A 16,277-nucleotide genomic window follows, 5' to 3' on the forward strand; every position below is an offset into this window, starting at 1 on the left:
TATTAATTAATCAAATTTCCCATGAGCAAGACAATACCTTTTATCATCCTCACTGAAAGAGTAAGAATAGTATCATAACCTGAGTATAGGGGGCCACAGAAAATGTTTTTGAACACAAGCGGGGTCTAACAGAACTGCTGTTATGTAGAACCCAGATGTTTGAACAAGTAACATACTTGACCCCCCCCCTAGACAGATAGACAGACAGACAAATGCAGACAAAACAAAAATAATAGAATTGCGCAAAAAATATAAATATTAATATATAATAATAATACACTTATCTATATATAAAATCTGTAAACTTATATATCTATTATTAATGTATATATGGGATTAGGTCTATACGGTATACCTAGTAATATATACATAATAATAACAACAATAATAATAATAATAATAATAATAAGCATGAAAATGGGAATAGCTAGGAATGTATAATAATAATATAGATATACAATATAATATGGATATAAAATGTAATATAAATGTGTAAAATAAATTACTATACGTAGGGTTTTAATGGGTATATAATTGTGCAGATATATAGGAGGTAGACAGTTCATATATGTGTTTATTTAATTTCAGAATTACAACAGTACAATCAGACATTCAAAACTGTTGTTGTTACTGGATAGAAGAATTTTTACTTTGACCTCAAGGACCCACAGATAGTTCACACCCATGCATCTCCAAATGATAAGAGGGTAACACAAGAGGCACTTCACATGCACTTTATCATCAGAACAGTCCTACACTGTCAAATAAATTTGTTTTAGTTTAGTTTGTTTTAATATTTTAATTACAAGGTTACATTATGTCCTTGCTTATGCAGTTCCTTCAATTGATTAGCATGATGAGCATGTTTTGCTTCATAATGAATCTTTAATATGAAATATGAAACTATAATAAATTAAGTATAGTAAATTAAGCCATATGTTTACAACAAGAACATTTGTTGGCTTATTTGCTTGTCACCCTACATCAGTTTTAATGATTAATGCCTAGTTCACACGATTTTGCCCTGATTTTCGCTCACCGACTGGTTGCTGCTGGTTTAATGTTTTAGAGGTTTTTTTTTTGGTAAATAGTAAAATGTAAATCTCTAAAATCTCTTATTTACAAAAGTATTAGGATCTGTTGTTTTGGTACTCCGTATTGTAATCGGGTACATCCTGTTTGCTTTCATTTTCCATTAGATGCATCCAGCTTTGCACAACCTTAAACCCTGGCTTTCCAAATGAGTGAGTTTGCTAAATGACATGAGGAAAAACATTCTCTGGTCTAATGAGACAAATATTGATTCCTTCTGGGTAGAACAGCAAGCACTATTTCTGGTAAAACACAGGCACTGCACGTCACCTGTCTGATTCCAGTTAATAAAGATGGATTGAAGATCCTACCTGCTGTAACAGGAGGAGTTATTAAATCAGAATCAGGCTTTATTGGCCAAGTATGCTCACACATACAAGGAATACAAGGGTCTTATCACACACAACTCTCTCTCTCTCTCTCTCTCTCTCTCTCTCTCACACACACACACACACACACACACACACACACACACACACATTCACACAGTCATACCTGTAAACATTTGCATGTGCAATCCACAATGTGGGTTAAAATGTTGCAGTATTTTTTGTGCAATATAAAAAAACACATAAGGTGGTTTTAATGTTATGGCTGATCGGTGTAAATTAAATAAGTAATTTGTAAGTATACAAGTACAAGTGTCCCGAGTATTAACAGTTGTGTGCAGTCTGTAGTGGTGTGTACCTTTAAAAAGTGTTTATGCCAGAGTGTTTTTTGTGTTTACTGTTTAGCTGTAAACGGATGCCGATGCAGGAAGGTTATTTTTGTCAGATAAAGACACCAGGGGCCAGATAATCTAGGTTCTAATTTTTCAGATTCAGTTGGCTGCATTCTGTATTCTGTACAAAAATAATTTGCATGATATGTAAGGAACTGGTATATAAGCCTTAAAGCACATTTGAACATGAATTTCATTAAAAAACTATAAAGAACTATAAAGATTTCGTATGTGCAGCTCAATAAATATTCCAGTTTATATTTACTAAAATGTGAGCACGTTTCTTTCACCTACCAAAACCAGGTGTAAAATACACTGATCAGACATAACATTATGACCACTTTCCTAATATTGTGTTGGTCCCCCTTTTGCTCCCAAAACAGCCCTTTAACTGTGATGCTCTGTGTATTCTGACACCTTTCTATCAGAACCAGCATTAACTTCTTCAGCTATTTGAGCTAGAGTAGCTCGTCTGTTGGATCTGACAACCAGCCTTCGCTTCCCACATGCATCAATGAGCCTTGGCCGCCCATGACCCTGTTGCCGGTTTACCACTGTTCCTTCCTTGGACCACTTTTGATAGATGCTGACCACTGCAAACCAGGAACACCCCACAAGAGCTGCAGTTTTGGAGATCCATCACAATTTGACCATTGTCAAACTCGCTCAAATCCTTACGCTTGTCCATTTTTCCTGCTTCCAACACATCAAGTTTAAGGATAAAATGTTCACTTGCTGCCTAATATATCCCACCCACTAACAGGTGCCGTGATGAAGAAATAATCAGTGTTATTCACTTCACCTGTCAGTGGTCATAATATTATGCCTAGTCGGTGTACATGCAGCCGTTTTGCTAGGAGCCACTGTTTTTGTTTTTCGTTTTATTTATTTATTTAACACTGAATAGAGGTATTTTCGACTTACCAGCCTGCAATGTGAATGAAACAATTGTGCCTTTACAGGTCAATGCAGAAAAACAGTTGTGCATTAGGTTCACATTTGCATATAAGTTTACTTCATAAAGACAAGAAAACCCTCGTAAATCTGTACAATAAATGCTATTTTGTGGTCGAATGAACGAGTGAAACCCCAGCTATGCTAACTTAACACTTAAATCCTGACTAAAGAGAAAGTGACTGTGGAAAGTACATGATATAGGTATAGCTAACTGAAGCCTGCTCTTTCAAAAGTCTCTAAGCGTTCCCTCTGTATGTCAAACCTGAGCAGATCATTTATTTACAATCACCAGATTGTGAGCAAAACTTTGCTTCATTGTGTTGTGACTGAGTCACTTACTCCACCTTTAATAGGACTAATTTGCTCATAGTGTTTGTATACATAATAATGATAATAATAATAAGCATAAAAATGGGAATAGCTAGGTATGTATACAAAAATAATAACAATATAATATAGATATAAAATATAATATAGATATGTAAAATAAATTACTATACATATGGTCTTAATGGGTATATAATTGTGCAGATATATACACTGATCAGCCATAACATTAAAACCACCTCCTTGTTTCTACACTTATTGTCCATTTTATCAGCTCCACCTACCATATAAAAGCACTTTGTAGTTATTCAATTACTGACTGTAGTCCATCTGTTTCTCTGCATGCTTTGTTAGCCCCCTTTCATGCTGTTCTTCAATGGTCAGGACCCCCACAGGACCACTACAGAGTAGGTATTATTTGGGTAGTGGGTCATTCTCAGCACTGCAGTGGCACTGACATGGTGGTGGTGTGTTAGTGTGTGTTGTGCTGGCAGTTGTGCATTTGGTTCACATTTGCATGCAAGTTTACTTTATGATGACCAAATAAAAAACACTAGCTGCAGTAAATTCAGCACAATGAATGTTGTTTTGTTTTACATTTACATTTTCAGCATTTAGCAGATGCTCTTATCCAGAACGACTTACTTATTTGGTGGTCAATAAACGAGTGAAACCCCAGCTATGCTAACTTAACACTTGAATCCTGACGAAAGAGAAAGTGACTGTGGAAAGTACATGATATTTAATAATTTAAAGGTGTAGCTAACTGAAGACCTTTTAAAACTCTCTGTACGTCAAACCTGAGCAAATCATTTATTTACAATCACCAGATTGTGAGTAAAACTTTGCTTCATTGTGTTGTGACTGAGTCACTTACTCCACCTTTAATGGGGCTAATTTGCTCACGATGTTTACAGTGGAACACTGGGGCAGACCAAAGCCGATAAATGTGCCAGGTTACAAACGTGTGCCAAAAATGAGTATTTTCGCTGGCTGGCATGTTCTGTTCCTCCCTAACACATTTAAACCTCTATTCATATGATGCCCAAAAACATCATTACACTCTGGCGCCTGTGCCTGCTGGATGGCAGAAGTTAAAGTAGTTAAAGAATTATTAGTACTTTGTTTATATGATTTTATCATACTAGATATGCTTGTACGTCAATCTGCCGTTAGATTTCTCAGCATTCCCTGGAACGACTGATCGGTGGCAAGACGCTGACGTTTGTGATGGTGTGTTTGGGACAAACAGTGACGTTGTTACTGACCTGCTACTTTTCCTATTTAATCCTGACAAATACTACATTACACCAAGAGTTAGATGTTCCTCTTATATGCAGAGTATGTGTGCCCATAATCCTTTTCTTTTATAATGGCCAGTGGTTCTGAATTTTAGTCAAAGAAATGTAGTTCTTTAAATATTTTAAAGAATGGCTTTTGTCATATATAAATATACATACAGTATATACACCATTAGTGCATATGGACAGTATAAGTACTTTAGCGATGTTCTTGTGTGGTCCAGTCAATGTCCAGAATGAAACACCTTGAATATCTGTAAAATGACCTTAAGATGAAAGATGCTCACCATCCACACAATCTGACACAGCTTCAGAGCTTTCCATGATTTATAGAACAACATGTCAAAATCCAGTTGTGTAAAGCTTGTACAGATGTATGTAAGAAGACTTGCAGCTGTAATTACTGCTGGGTCTTTACAAAGAATAAAACTGAGGGTCAAAAGAGTGTCTGCTTTCACTGTAAATGTCATTGTAAAAAATTATGGCAATTACATCCATTCAAAATCAAATTCAAAACACAATACAGTGTGCAAAAAGCCAAGGGGTCTGAATACTTTCTAAATGAACTGTATAGTATCTATTCATAACTCCTAACTGACTAAAATGTTTGGGACAAACAGTGACACTGTTACTGCCTTGCTACTTTTACTATTTAATCCTGACAAATACTGCATTACACCAAGAGTTAGATGTTCCTCTCATATACAGTCTGGACAAAAACATTCCCTGTGTGACCATAATCTTTTTTTTTTATAATGGTCAGTGGTTCTAAATTTTAGTCGTAGGAATGTAGTTCTTTAAATAAACTGATATTCTAAAGAATTGCTTTTGTCATATATACAGTGTATCACAAAAGTGAGTACACCCCTCACATTTCTGCAAATATTTCATTATATCTTTTCATGGGACAACACTATAGACATGAAACTTGGATATAACTTAGAGTAGTCAGTGTACAGCTTGTATAGCAGTGTAGATTTACTGTCTTCTGAAAATAACTCAACACACAGCCATTAATGTCTAAATAGCTGGCAACATAAGTGAGTACACCCCACAGTGAACATGTCCAAATTGTGCCCAAATGTGTCGTTGTCCCTCCCTGGTGTCATGTGTCAAGGTCCCAGGTGTAAATGGGGAGCAGAGCTGTTAAATTTGGTGTTTTGGGTACAATTCTCTCATACTGGCCACTGGATATTCAACATGGCACCTCATGGCAAAGAACTCTCTGAGGATGTGAGAAATAGAATTGTTGCTCTCCACAAAGATGGCCTGGGCTATAAGAAGATTGCTAACACCCTGAAACTGAGCTACAGCATGGTGGCCAAGGTCATACAACGGTTTTCCAGGACAGGTTCCACTCGGAACAGGCTTCGCCAGGGTCGACCAAAGAAGTTGAGTCCACGTGTTCGACGTCATATCCAGAGGTTGGCTTTAAAAAATAGACACATGAGTGCTGCCAACATTGCTGCAGAGGTTGAAGACGTGGGAGGTCAGCCTGTCAGTGCTCAGACCATACGCCGCACACTGCATCAACTCGGTCTGCATGGTCGTCATCCCAGAAGGAAGCTGACGCACAAGAAAGCCCGCAAACAGTTTGCTGAAGACAAGCAGTCCAAGAACATGGATTACTGGAATGCCCTGTGGTCTGACGAGACCAAGATAAACTTGTTTGGCTCAGATGGTGTCCAGCATGTGTGGCGGCGCCCTGGTGAGAAGTACCAAGACAACTGTATCTTGCCTACAGTCAAGCATGGTGGTGGTAGCATCATGGTCTTGGGCTGCATGAGTGTTGCTGGCACTGGGGAGCTGCAGTTCATTGAGGGAAACATGAATTCCAACATGTACTGTGACATTCTGAAACAGAGCATGATCCCCTCCCTTCGAAAACTGGGCCTCATGGCAGTTTTCCAACAGGATAACGACCCCAAACACAGCCTCCAAGATGACAACTGCCTTGCTGAGGAAGCTGAAGGTAAAGGTGATGGACTAAACCCAATTGAGCACCTGTGGCGCATCCTCAAATGGAAGGTGGAGGAGTTCAAGGTGTCTAACATCCACCAGCTCCGTGATGTCATCATGGAGGAGTGGAAGAGGATTCCAGTAGCAACCTGTGCAGCTCTGGTGAATTCCATGCCCAGGAGGGTTAAGGCAGTGCTGGATAATAATGGTGGTCACACAAAATATTGACACTTTGGGCACAATTTGGACATGTTCACTGTGGGGTGTACTCACTTATGTTGCCAGCTATTTAGACATTAATGGCTGTGTGTTGAGTTATTTTCAGAAGACAGTAAATCTACACTGCTATACAAGCTGTACACTGACTACTCTAAGTTATATCCAAGTTTCATGTCTATAGTGTTGTCCCATGAAAAGATATAATAAAATATTTGCAGAAATGTGAGGGGTGTACTCACTTTTGTGATACACTGTACATATACTGTACATACAGTATGTACACCATTAGTGCATAGAGACAGTAAATGTACTTAAGGGACATTTTTGTGTGGCTCAGCCAAAGCCCAGACTAAAGCGCCTTGAATATCTGTAAAAATGACCTTAGATGAAAGATGCTCACCATCCACATAATCTGACACAGCTTCAGAGCTTTCTATGAACAAAAGGACAACCTGTCAAAATCCAGTAAAGCTTGTACAGATTGGCAGCTGTAATTACTGCTGGGTCTTTACAAAAAATTGAATTGAGGGTCAAAAGAGTACCTGCTTTTTACTTCAAGTGTCATTTTAAGAAAGTAAGTGTAGACTGATGGAAAAAAAGGCCAATTATTTCAAATCAAATTCAAAGCACAATACAGTGTGCAAAAAGCCAAGGGGTCTGAATACTTTCTAGATTTACTGTATATCATCTATTCATAACCCCTAAATGACTAAAATGTTTGGGACAAACAGTGACGTCGTTACTGCACTGCTACTTTTTCTTTTTTAATCCTGACAAATACTGCATTACACCAAAAATGTTCCTCTTATATGCAGCATCTGGGCAAAAACATTCCCTATGTGCCAATAATCTTTTTCATTTATGTTGATCAGTGGTTTTGAATTTCACTAGTAGAAATGTATTACTTTAAATAAACTGATATTTTGCAGAATGGCTTTTTTGTCATACTGGCTCTGCCATTTGAGCCCTTAACCGTCTTGGCTCTGACCCCAGCTTCCAAACAAGCCAGGATATGTGAAAAAAAAAAAAAAAAAAAATACACCAATGAGGCATAACATTATGACCTAATATTGTGTTGGTCCCCCTTTTGCTGCCAAAACAGCCCTGACTCATCGAGGCATGGACTCCACTAGACCCCTCAATGTGTGCTGTGGTATCTGACACCAAGATGTCAGCAGCAGATCCTTTAACTGCTGTAAGTTGTGAGGTGGGGCCTCCATGGATCGGACTTGTTTGTCCAGCACATCCCACAGATGCTAGATTGGATTGAGATCTGGGGAATTTGGAGCCCAAGTCAACACCTCAAACTCCTTGTTGTGCTCCTCAAACCATTGCTGAAGCATTTTTGCTTTGTGGCAGGGCGCATCATCCTGCTGAAAGAGGCCACAGCCATCAGGGAATACCGTTTCCACATGGTGTACATGGTCTGCAACAATGCTTATGTAGGTGGTATGTGTCAAAGTAACATCGACATGCATGGCAGGACCCAAGGTTTCCCAGCAGAACATTGTCCAAAGCATCACACTACCTCCTACGACTTGCCTTCTTCCCAGTGGTCTTAATGTTATGCCTGGTCGGTGTATATATATTGTATACGTATTGTGGCATCAGCGAGATGTAAGGAAAAATAATGCTCTTTTAATGTCAGAGGAAGCTCTTTTATTTAGGAACTGCTTTGTGTGAATCACAAGGGCATGGAAAAGAGATTAGATCTGATATATGACACTTGCTGAACATGTGAGCAGAACAGACCAGTGGCGATTTCTCTAAGACTGCAAGGGATAAAATGTCCCCTAAAATGTCAAAAATTAAATGGTCAAATATGTACAGTTGTGTTAACATTTCATTGACTACAAATGCGTTAGAACACGTTCATCTCGAAGACGAGTTCGTTCAGAATCAGCTACTTATCACAAATCGACTGACTCGAACTTCTCATACATTCCCGGAGCGTCAATGCATTTGCCCGCAGAAGCTGAGCGTCTATTCACTTCTATGGGACTGCATGGAAGGGTTTTTTTAATTGCTTCGAAACTCGCCGGTCATTGGATAAATGCCACGATTTTGTCCCGCCCCCGTACGCTGAGCGTCTCTGGGGGTGAATGGAGCTGTGGGCGGGTCTGGACGCTGAGCTTCTGCAAGATGATTGGCAGATCAGTCGAAAGGCTGAATCCCGTTTTGATTGACAGCTATTTTGAGATCTACACCGTCAGTTAATCACTGGGAGCTTCAGTCCCATCGTGGATTTTGCGAGTGAAGTTGAAAGACAAACTCCAACCCATTTCAGGCCATTTTCTTGAAAAGGAACGGAGGGCAGAATATATGTATAAATAAATTGACAAATTTTATGATGTAAACCGACAATGAGCTTCCCCTCTTTGAAAGACCAGCAGCCGCCACTGGAACAGACAGATCACCAAACTTAACACGCTTAACGAAAATGGTCATTCACAAATTCAACACAAGCATGAATACAAAATGTGCTATGCTATGCTATGCTAATTTTGAGCACCATTTCTGAAGAAATGTTGTTGCCTTTCTACGATGGCAAGTCGATCGCACGCCACAGTGTATAGTGTATAAGACAAATAAAGGCGTTCATCTGTCCTAGATTGTAGATTATTATTATTATTACTATTATTATTTGGACAGTGGTAGCCTAGTAGGTAGAGCTTTGGGCTGTCATTTGAAAGGTTGCGAGTTCATCCAGGCTCTGCTATGCAGCCACTGTTGGGCGCTTGAGCAAGGCCCTTAACCCTCTTGGCTCCAGGGGTGTGGTACAATGGATGACCCTTATGCATTGGTTCTACAATCACTATAAATACTTCCTGCATAAGGATGAGTGAAGTCTCAGCCAGTCTCCTTCTCTTGACCGTGAAAGTCACTGCTTAGTTTGTGGGGCCAGCAAGAAACACTCGACTGTGTCTATCAGCGACATACTGGCGTCAGCTGCCTGTCGTTCCTTTCCTATCATGCCACACTTTCCCCCAGTGACCTCCACCAGATCTCACATCCAACCCCCCCTCACTATTCTTACCCACAGCTGTCCAACCAAAACAAAGACTTCTCTTGGAATGTTACTTACAGTGGGGGGCACAAGTTTTCAACCACAGAATGATTAAACAACACTTCATGAGGAAAAATACCACAAAGAAATAGCAAGCACCTTAAACATTCTTGTCGGTACAATTAGTTTAATAAACAAGAAGAGAAAAGTTCATGATATTAAAATAAAACTGTGCCTGGACAGGTAAATAAAGCCAGCAGTCACTCCTAAATGACCTAAATAAGGGTAATTTTTACTTTGAGGTGGTTCTGACATGTACCTCTTCACGTGTGATGGTAATGTGATAGGAATCTGCAGTGATAGTGCTCACAATGTCTAAAAATCTTTCTCAGATTTTACTCTACCACAGACTTAACTAAAATATCATAAACTCCAATTACTTTATACTTTTCTAATATAATTTCTAATACACTGATCAGCCATAACATTAAAACCACCTCCTTGTTCCTACACTCACTGTCCATTTTATCAGCTCCACTTACCATATAGAAGCACTTTGTAGTTCTACAATTACTGACTGTAGTCCATCTGTTTCTCTGCAAGCTTTGTTAGCCCCCTTTCATGCTGTTCTTCAATGGTCAGGACCCCCACAGGACCACTACAGAGCAGGTATTATTTAGGTGGTGGATTATTCTCAACACTGCAGTGACACTGACATGGTGGTGGTGTGTTAGTGTGTGTTGTGCTGGTATGAGTGGATCAGACACAGCAGCGCTGCTGGAGTTTTTAAATACTGTGTCCACTCACTGTCCACTCTATTAGACACTCCTACATAGTTGGTCCACCTTGTAGATGTAAAGTCAGAGACGATCGCTCATCTACTGCTGCTGTTTGAGTTGGTCATCTTCTAGACTTTCAGCAGTGGTCACGGGAAGCTGCCCACAGGGCGATGTTGGCTGGATGTTTTTGGTTGGTGGACTATTTCCAGTCCAGCAGTGACAGTGAGGTGTTTAAAAACTCCATCAGCATTTCTGTGTCTTCTCCACTCATAGCAGCACAACACACACTAACACACCACCACCATGTCAGTGTCACTGCAGTGCTGAGGATGATCCACCACCTAAATAATACCTGCTCTGTGGTGGTCCTGACCATTGAAGAACAGGGTAAAAGCAGGCTAAAAAAGTATGTAGAGAAACAGATGGACCACAGTCAGTAATTGTAGAACTACAAAGTGCTTCTATATGGTAAGTGGAGCTGATAAAATAGACAGTGAGTGTAGAAACAAGGAGGTGGTTTTAATGTTATGGCTAATGTCAGTGTCACTGCAGTGCTGAGAATGATCCACCACCCAAATAATACCTGCTCATTGAAGAACAGCATGAAAGAGGGCTAACAAAGCATGCAGAGAAACAGATGGACTACAGTCAGTAATTGTAGAACTAAAAAGTGCTTCTATATGGTAAGTGGAGCTGATAAAATGGACAATGTGTATAGAAACAAGGAGGTGGTTTTAATGTTATGGCTGATCAGTGTACATATCCAAACCAACAACCTAGATTCAAATGATCACAAAGTTTAACAGTATTGATTTGTGATCAATGCTAATATAAACATGTAACATGTGTAAGTCATGTGTATGTAATAGTTTTACAGACTTTGCTGATCTTCATCATTTTCTCATCACCTGACAAATTTTGGTCTGTTTCCATCTTACATTCAAAAAGAAAACAGAAAAGCAGACTGTCCCTACTCCCTAATTTGGTACTTCACACAATGTACAAACAGCACAGGACTAAGACTATAATCAAGTAAAATCCTCTTAACAATTACTTTGTATAAGAAGCATTTACAAATGAGTTCATGTAAATACTGACTTCCTCTTTCAGTATCAGGTAAAACAGATATGAGAGGTTCTAGTCGTAACAGAAATGTAAGACATCGAACAAAAACAAAACAACGCTCAAGGCCAAGCTGGTAAAGACATGAGTGCTAAAGTATGCTGTGCTAAACTATACTGTGACCATACACACGTCTTCTGGCTGTTTATAAGTGAGTAAAGGGAGGTGCTATAGTTCACCCTTAAATAAACTGGTTCAGAAAAAAAGCCAAGACACGTTTGTGACAGAACTTTTGTTCAGTTTTGCATTAAAGTTCTAAGGCTATTGTAGCTAGCAAGGAACAAAAGTATATAACTTCCAGTTTAGCATTTAATAAATAGGGCTAGTTTGATTGCACCCATTAACTTAATAAAACTTCAGGGGGAAAAAAACAAAGTGTAGTTGTTTGTCCAAAGGGTTAGGCATAATTCACCAAAAAACCCTGGCAAACCACCATACACGTCTGCCACAAATAAAAAAAAACCCCTCTGTCCACAGTAGGTTTGCCACCTGTCCCAGTTTTCCTGGGTCTCGAAAAATTTAGCTCTCTCCCAGGACACTTAATGTCCTGGTTTTCTATGAGTTTCTGTTGCATACCGTTGTTGCTTCCCACGTTTTATCAGGCGGTCGATCAGTTAGCTTCCTGAGGAAATTGGCCATCAAGACAGCAGTTAACGACGGCAAATTGCGATGAATCTACTAATTAATGGTAATGTTTTTTTCAGGAAAAGGTTTTAACGGGGTAGCAAGACGAAAGATAAAGATGAGACTGTGTACTGAATCTGACAGGCCAGTCAAAAAGAAACAGACTACGGCACCCAGGTGGCGTGGCGGGATATTCCGTTAGCACACAAGTTCGAAACTTGGTGTTGCCACCGGTCGGCTGGGTGCTATCTGGTGGGCATAATTGGTAGTGCCGGCAGCAGATACTAATTGCCCACCGTATCTGCAGGGTGGGGGCCGGACTATATGTGGGTGGGTGGGTCTTCATACACTGTGTAAGAACCCTGATTGGCGGAAGAGACGCCTATGCAGAAAGCATGGGCGAGAAGAGCGACGTGCTTTCCTTAGATGCAATCTGGTATCTCTCAGCAGCGGAAGACAAAATTGAGTGCACTAAATTGGGAGGAAAAAAAACGAAACAGACTACAACGCAAGTGGGCGATCTACTTTCTGCTACCTGTTCCATATGCTTACTTTAAAATTTTGATTAAACACAAGGGAAGAACCACAAAAAAGGTCAGATGGTCATCAGTATGACAATGTCCAGTTTTTTGTGGCAACCCCAGTCCACAGCCAAGCAAACTGCCCCATGCTGATTCTTCTTTCTTGCACAGCAGCCTGTAATACATTGGCTATATAAAGCTAACTTGACTGTGGACAGTGTCAAAACTTCCTACTTTCAACGGCTGTAGCAGCGTTATGGTCTGGGGAATGTTTTCGTGGCATTCTCTGGGCCCTGCATCCATGTGAAAGGCACTCTCAACCGATTTGGGTATGAATCCATCCTTGCAGATCACATACACCCATACATGCTGATTGTCTTCCCTGTGGAGGATTTTCCAGCAAGACAAAGCGCCATGACTTTGGTTGGAAAAGCATGACCAAGACTTCTAAGTACTACGCTTGCCTCCTAATTCCCCAGACCTGAACCCAACTGAGCATCTGTGGGACCACCTTGATCACTGTGTTCGCTCTAAGGATACAAAATAAAACAAATTATGATTTGAGACTGTAATTTTAGGCAAACCAGGGCTTGAAAACTTGGGCTACAAACAGACCTGGCTCTGAAATAAGTGTAAAAACGCCTAACACTTGATACAACAGCAGCTTTTGTTCCAGAGATGTGTGTGCCTGCTGTTCTTGTCATATTATTAATATGATTATGATTCACTGGAGTCCAAAACGTTAAACCATTCCACGCAGAACAGATCTCCAGTGAGGACGACGTGATGTGTGAGATCACCAAAATCCGAATCAGACACTCGCAGCAGACTGTGGCAAGCTGGCGTCACGCTCACGGATCCAACAGCGTAATTAATAACAGATTGTAGTCCTGCAATTTGCAATCCTGCGGCTGGAAGAGAGCCTGATTATCATGAATGAAAGGGGACGCCTCTGTTTTTTCCAAATGGAATTATAGCTCTGAGGAGACGTGTTAATTGTCCCCTCTGCAGTGGAGGAATATTCCTGTGACATTCATACAGGCTACAGACAACCATTAGTGGGCTCGTGAAAAGCTCAGAAAAGAAGGGAGCCTATTAAAGTGCAGACACCCAGGCCTGTAGTTTGTATAGATAAGTGAAAGAAAAGCTCATGGGTGGTTTCACAAGGATGTCCAGCTGCAAACACAATGTCCCAGAGAGAGCTGTGTTCAAAAACGTCTGCAGCCACATTAACAATGTGTTACTTTGTAAACGTGCCTCAAAAGATACCAAAGAGACAAACAGTAGAAGGTCTTTTGAAGAGCTTGGCATATTTCACATGCTACAAAAACAACATGTAATATCCTGTTTTACTTTTTTGTACATAATGAATAGGGCTCTACCTACTTCAAGGCCGTGAAAATTGAATCATGGATCGTGAAACAATTCAATCTTTAGGGTTTGTGTTTGGCAATTTAACATTTTTCATTCAGGTGCCTTATGTTTACTCGTTAATCTGTGGTATGAGGCATCCTAGCAATCCTACGGCAATTCAGTTAGCAATCGGTTAGTCAAAATGTCCAAGATGTCAAAGTCTAAAGCAACCGATTCTGTGGATGCAGAGTTTTTGTATTTGAGACGAACAAACCATAAGCCAAACAAGACTAGTAACAATGAGCACACGGACAAGTGCAAACTAAATAAACAGGACAAACAGAGCAAACAGAACAAACAAGAACAAACTACACAAACAAACCAAAACAAAGCAAAACAAGGCAAATGCAAGGCAAAGACAAAGCAAAGTTGGACAGACGAATGGATGGATGGATGGAATCAAAAGCAAAGCAAAGTATAGCATAGCATAGCATAGCAAACCAAACCAAACCAAATCAAATTAGTCTCCAATGAGTCCTTCAAAGCTGCCTCCTTATATGTCTTGACGTTAAACAAGGTACAGCTGTTGATAATTAGCTGGAGACTAATCACAGTAAAGGGGGTGTGACAGGAGACTGAGAGTGCTCCCAGATAGAGGGGTGTGGCAAATAGGAGCACAGAGAGGGTGGATTTGTGAAAATTTAGTAGGGACTATTGTTAACATTTTAATCTCTCGTATTAGAACCTGTGATTTATCCAAATACATAAATACATTTCTGAGTAAATGAGTAAAACGGTTTTACTTACACTAGTGACCTTCCGGTAGATCTGAGCTGCGTTTTGGCACTCTGAATAAGGGTATTCGGACGTGGTCATCTCTAGGATGCACATCCCAAAAGCATAAACGTCTACAGCTTCATCATACTTTTCCTCATACATCTCTGGAGCCATGAACTCAGGTGTGCCTGAAAAAAAAGAGTACAATAGTTAAAAGCATAAAGGACCCAAAACAGAACCTAATAAAGCGTCAGTTCACGGGTCGAAAGGCAGGAAAGACCCTGGACAGGTCGCCAGTCCATCATAGGTCATCTCTAATTTATTTGTTATAAATTAAAACTTATAAACAAAATTGGGTCGGTGATGATGTGGCGATGTTTTTCTGTTGCGGGAATTGGCAATCTTGGCCATGTGACTGGCATCATGGATTCACAGAAATGCTGAAACATTTTGAAGGAGGAATGTTACACCTTCTGTGGTGAAATTGAACTTTCCAGCAAGATGATGATTTTTGGTGGGATCAAAAGAAAGCAGTTTTTGCACAAAACCATTAAATCTCAATGAGCTGGAAGCTTTTGCATGAGAAGAATGAGTGAAGATTCCACAAGAGAGGTTTCAGAAACTTGTTAGCACTTTCATCAAGTACTGAGGCTGGGGGTTGAATAATAAAGAACATGGACATTCATCAAGAGAACTACATGCTTTAATTTCAACTTAAATTTACACCGATCAGCCATAACATTAAAACTTATTATTTGGGTGGTGGATCATTCTCAGCACTGCAGTGACACTGACATTAGCCATAACATTAAAACCACCTCCTTGTTTCTACACCCACTGTCCATTTTATCAGCTCCACTTACCATATAGAAGCACTTTGTAGTTGTACAATTACTAACTGTAGTCCATCTGTTTCTCTGCATGCTTTGTTAGCCCCCTTTCATGATGTTCTTCAATGGTCCACCACAAAGTAGGTATTATTTGGGTGGTGGATCATTCTCAGCACTGCAGTGACACTGACATGGTGGTGGTGTGTTAGTGTGTGTTGTGCTGATATGAGTGGATCAGACACAGCAGCGCTGATGGAGAACAGGGTGAAAGCAGGCTAAAAAAGTATGTAGAGAAACAGATGGACTACAGTCAGTAATTGTAGAACTACAAAGTGCTTCTATATGGTAGGTGGAGCTGATAAAATGGACATTGAGTATAGAAACAAGGAGGTGGTTTTAATGTTAAGGCTGATCAGTGTATGACAACTTTACGATCATTACGATGAAGGGGGTTGAACCTTTCTGATTGCAACTGTATACATATAGCCACTTTGGGTCACCCAGAGAAACATACATGAACCAGTGTTCCCCTGCCAAGGTTGGACAGAAAACACAAACTGTCATCCTTCTGCATGCTGAAAGGAAATTTGTCTGGACAGTTGGATGTAATCCAAAAACCACCAAAAAATGTCTGTTATGAATTAAAAACTGCTGAAACATGGGTAAGAATATACACAGTCAGCCTTTG

General features: G+C 40.0%; 1 protein-coding gene across 1 annotated transcript in view; it reads right to left on the reverse strand.

Annotated features, from left to right (window-relative positions):
- wnk4b (WNK lysine deficient protein kinase 4b) overlaps window positions 1–16,277 on the reverse strand; it is a 112,743-nt gene that overhangs the window by 49,755 nt on the left and 46,711 nt on the right. Inside the window, exon 4 of the mRNA XM_063016047.1 lies at window positions 14,790–14,947. Within this exon, the coding sequence (XP_062872117.1) occupies window positions 14,790–14,947 (158 nt within the window). The remainder of the gene's footprint in view (window positions 1–14,789; window positions 14,948–16,277) is intronic.

The sequence above is a fragment of the Trichomycterus rosablanca genome, chromosome 2 (genome assembly GCF_030014385.1).
Source record: "Trichomycterus rosablanca isolate fTriRos1 chromosome 2, fTriRos1.hap1, whole genome shotgun sequence".
In the NCBI taxonomy this organism is placed as follows: domain Eukaryota; kingdom Metazoa; phylum Chordata; class Actinopteri; order Siluriformes; family Trichomycteridae; genus Trichomycterus; species Trichomycterus rosablanca.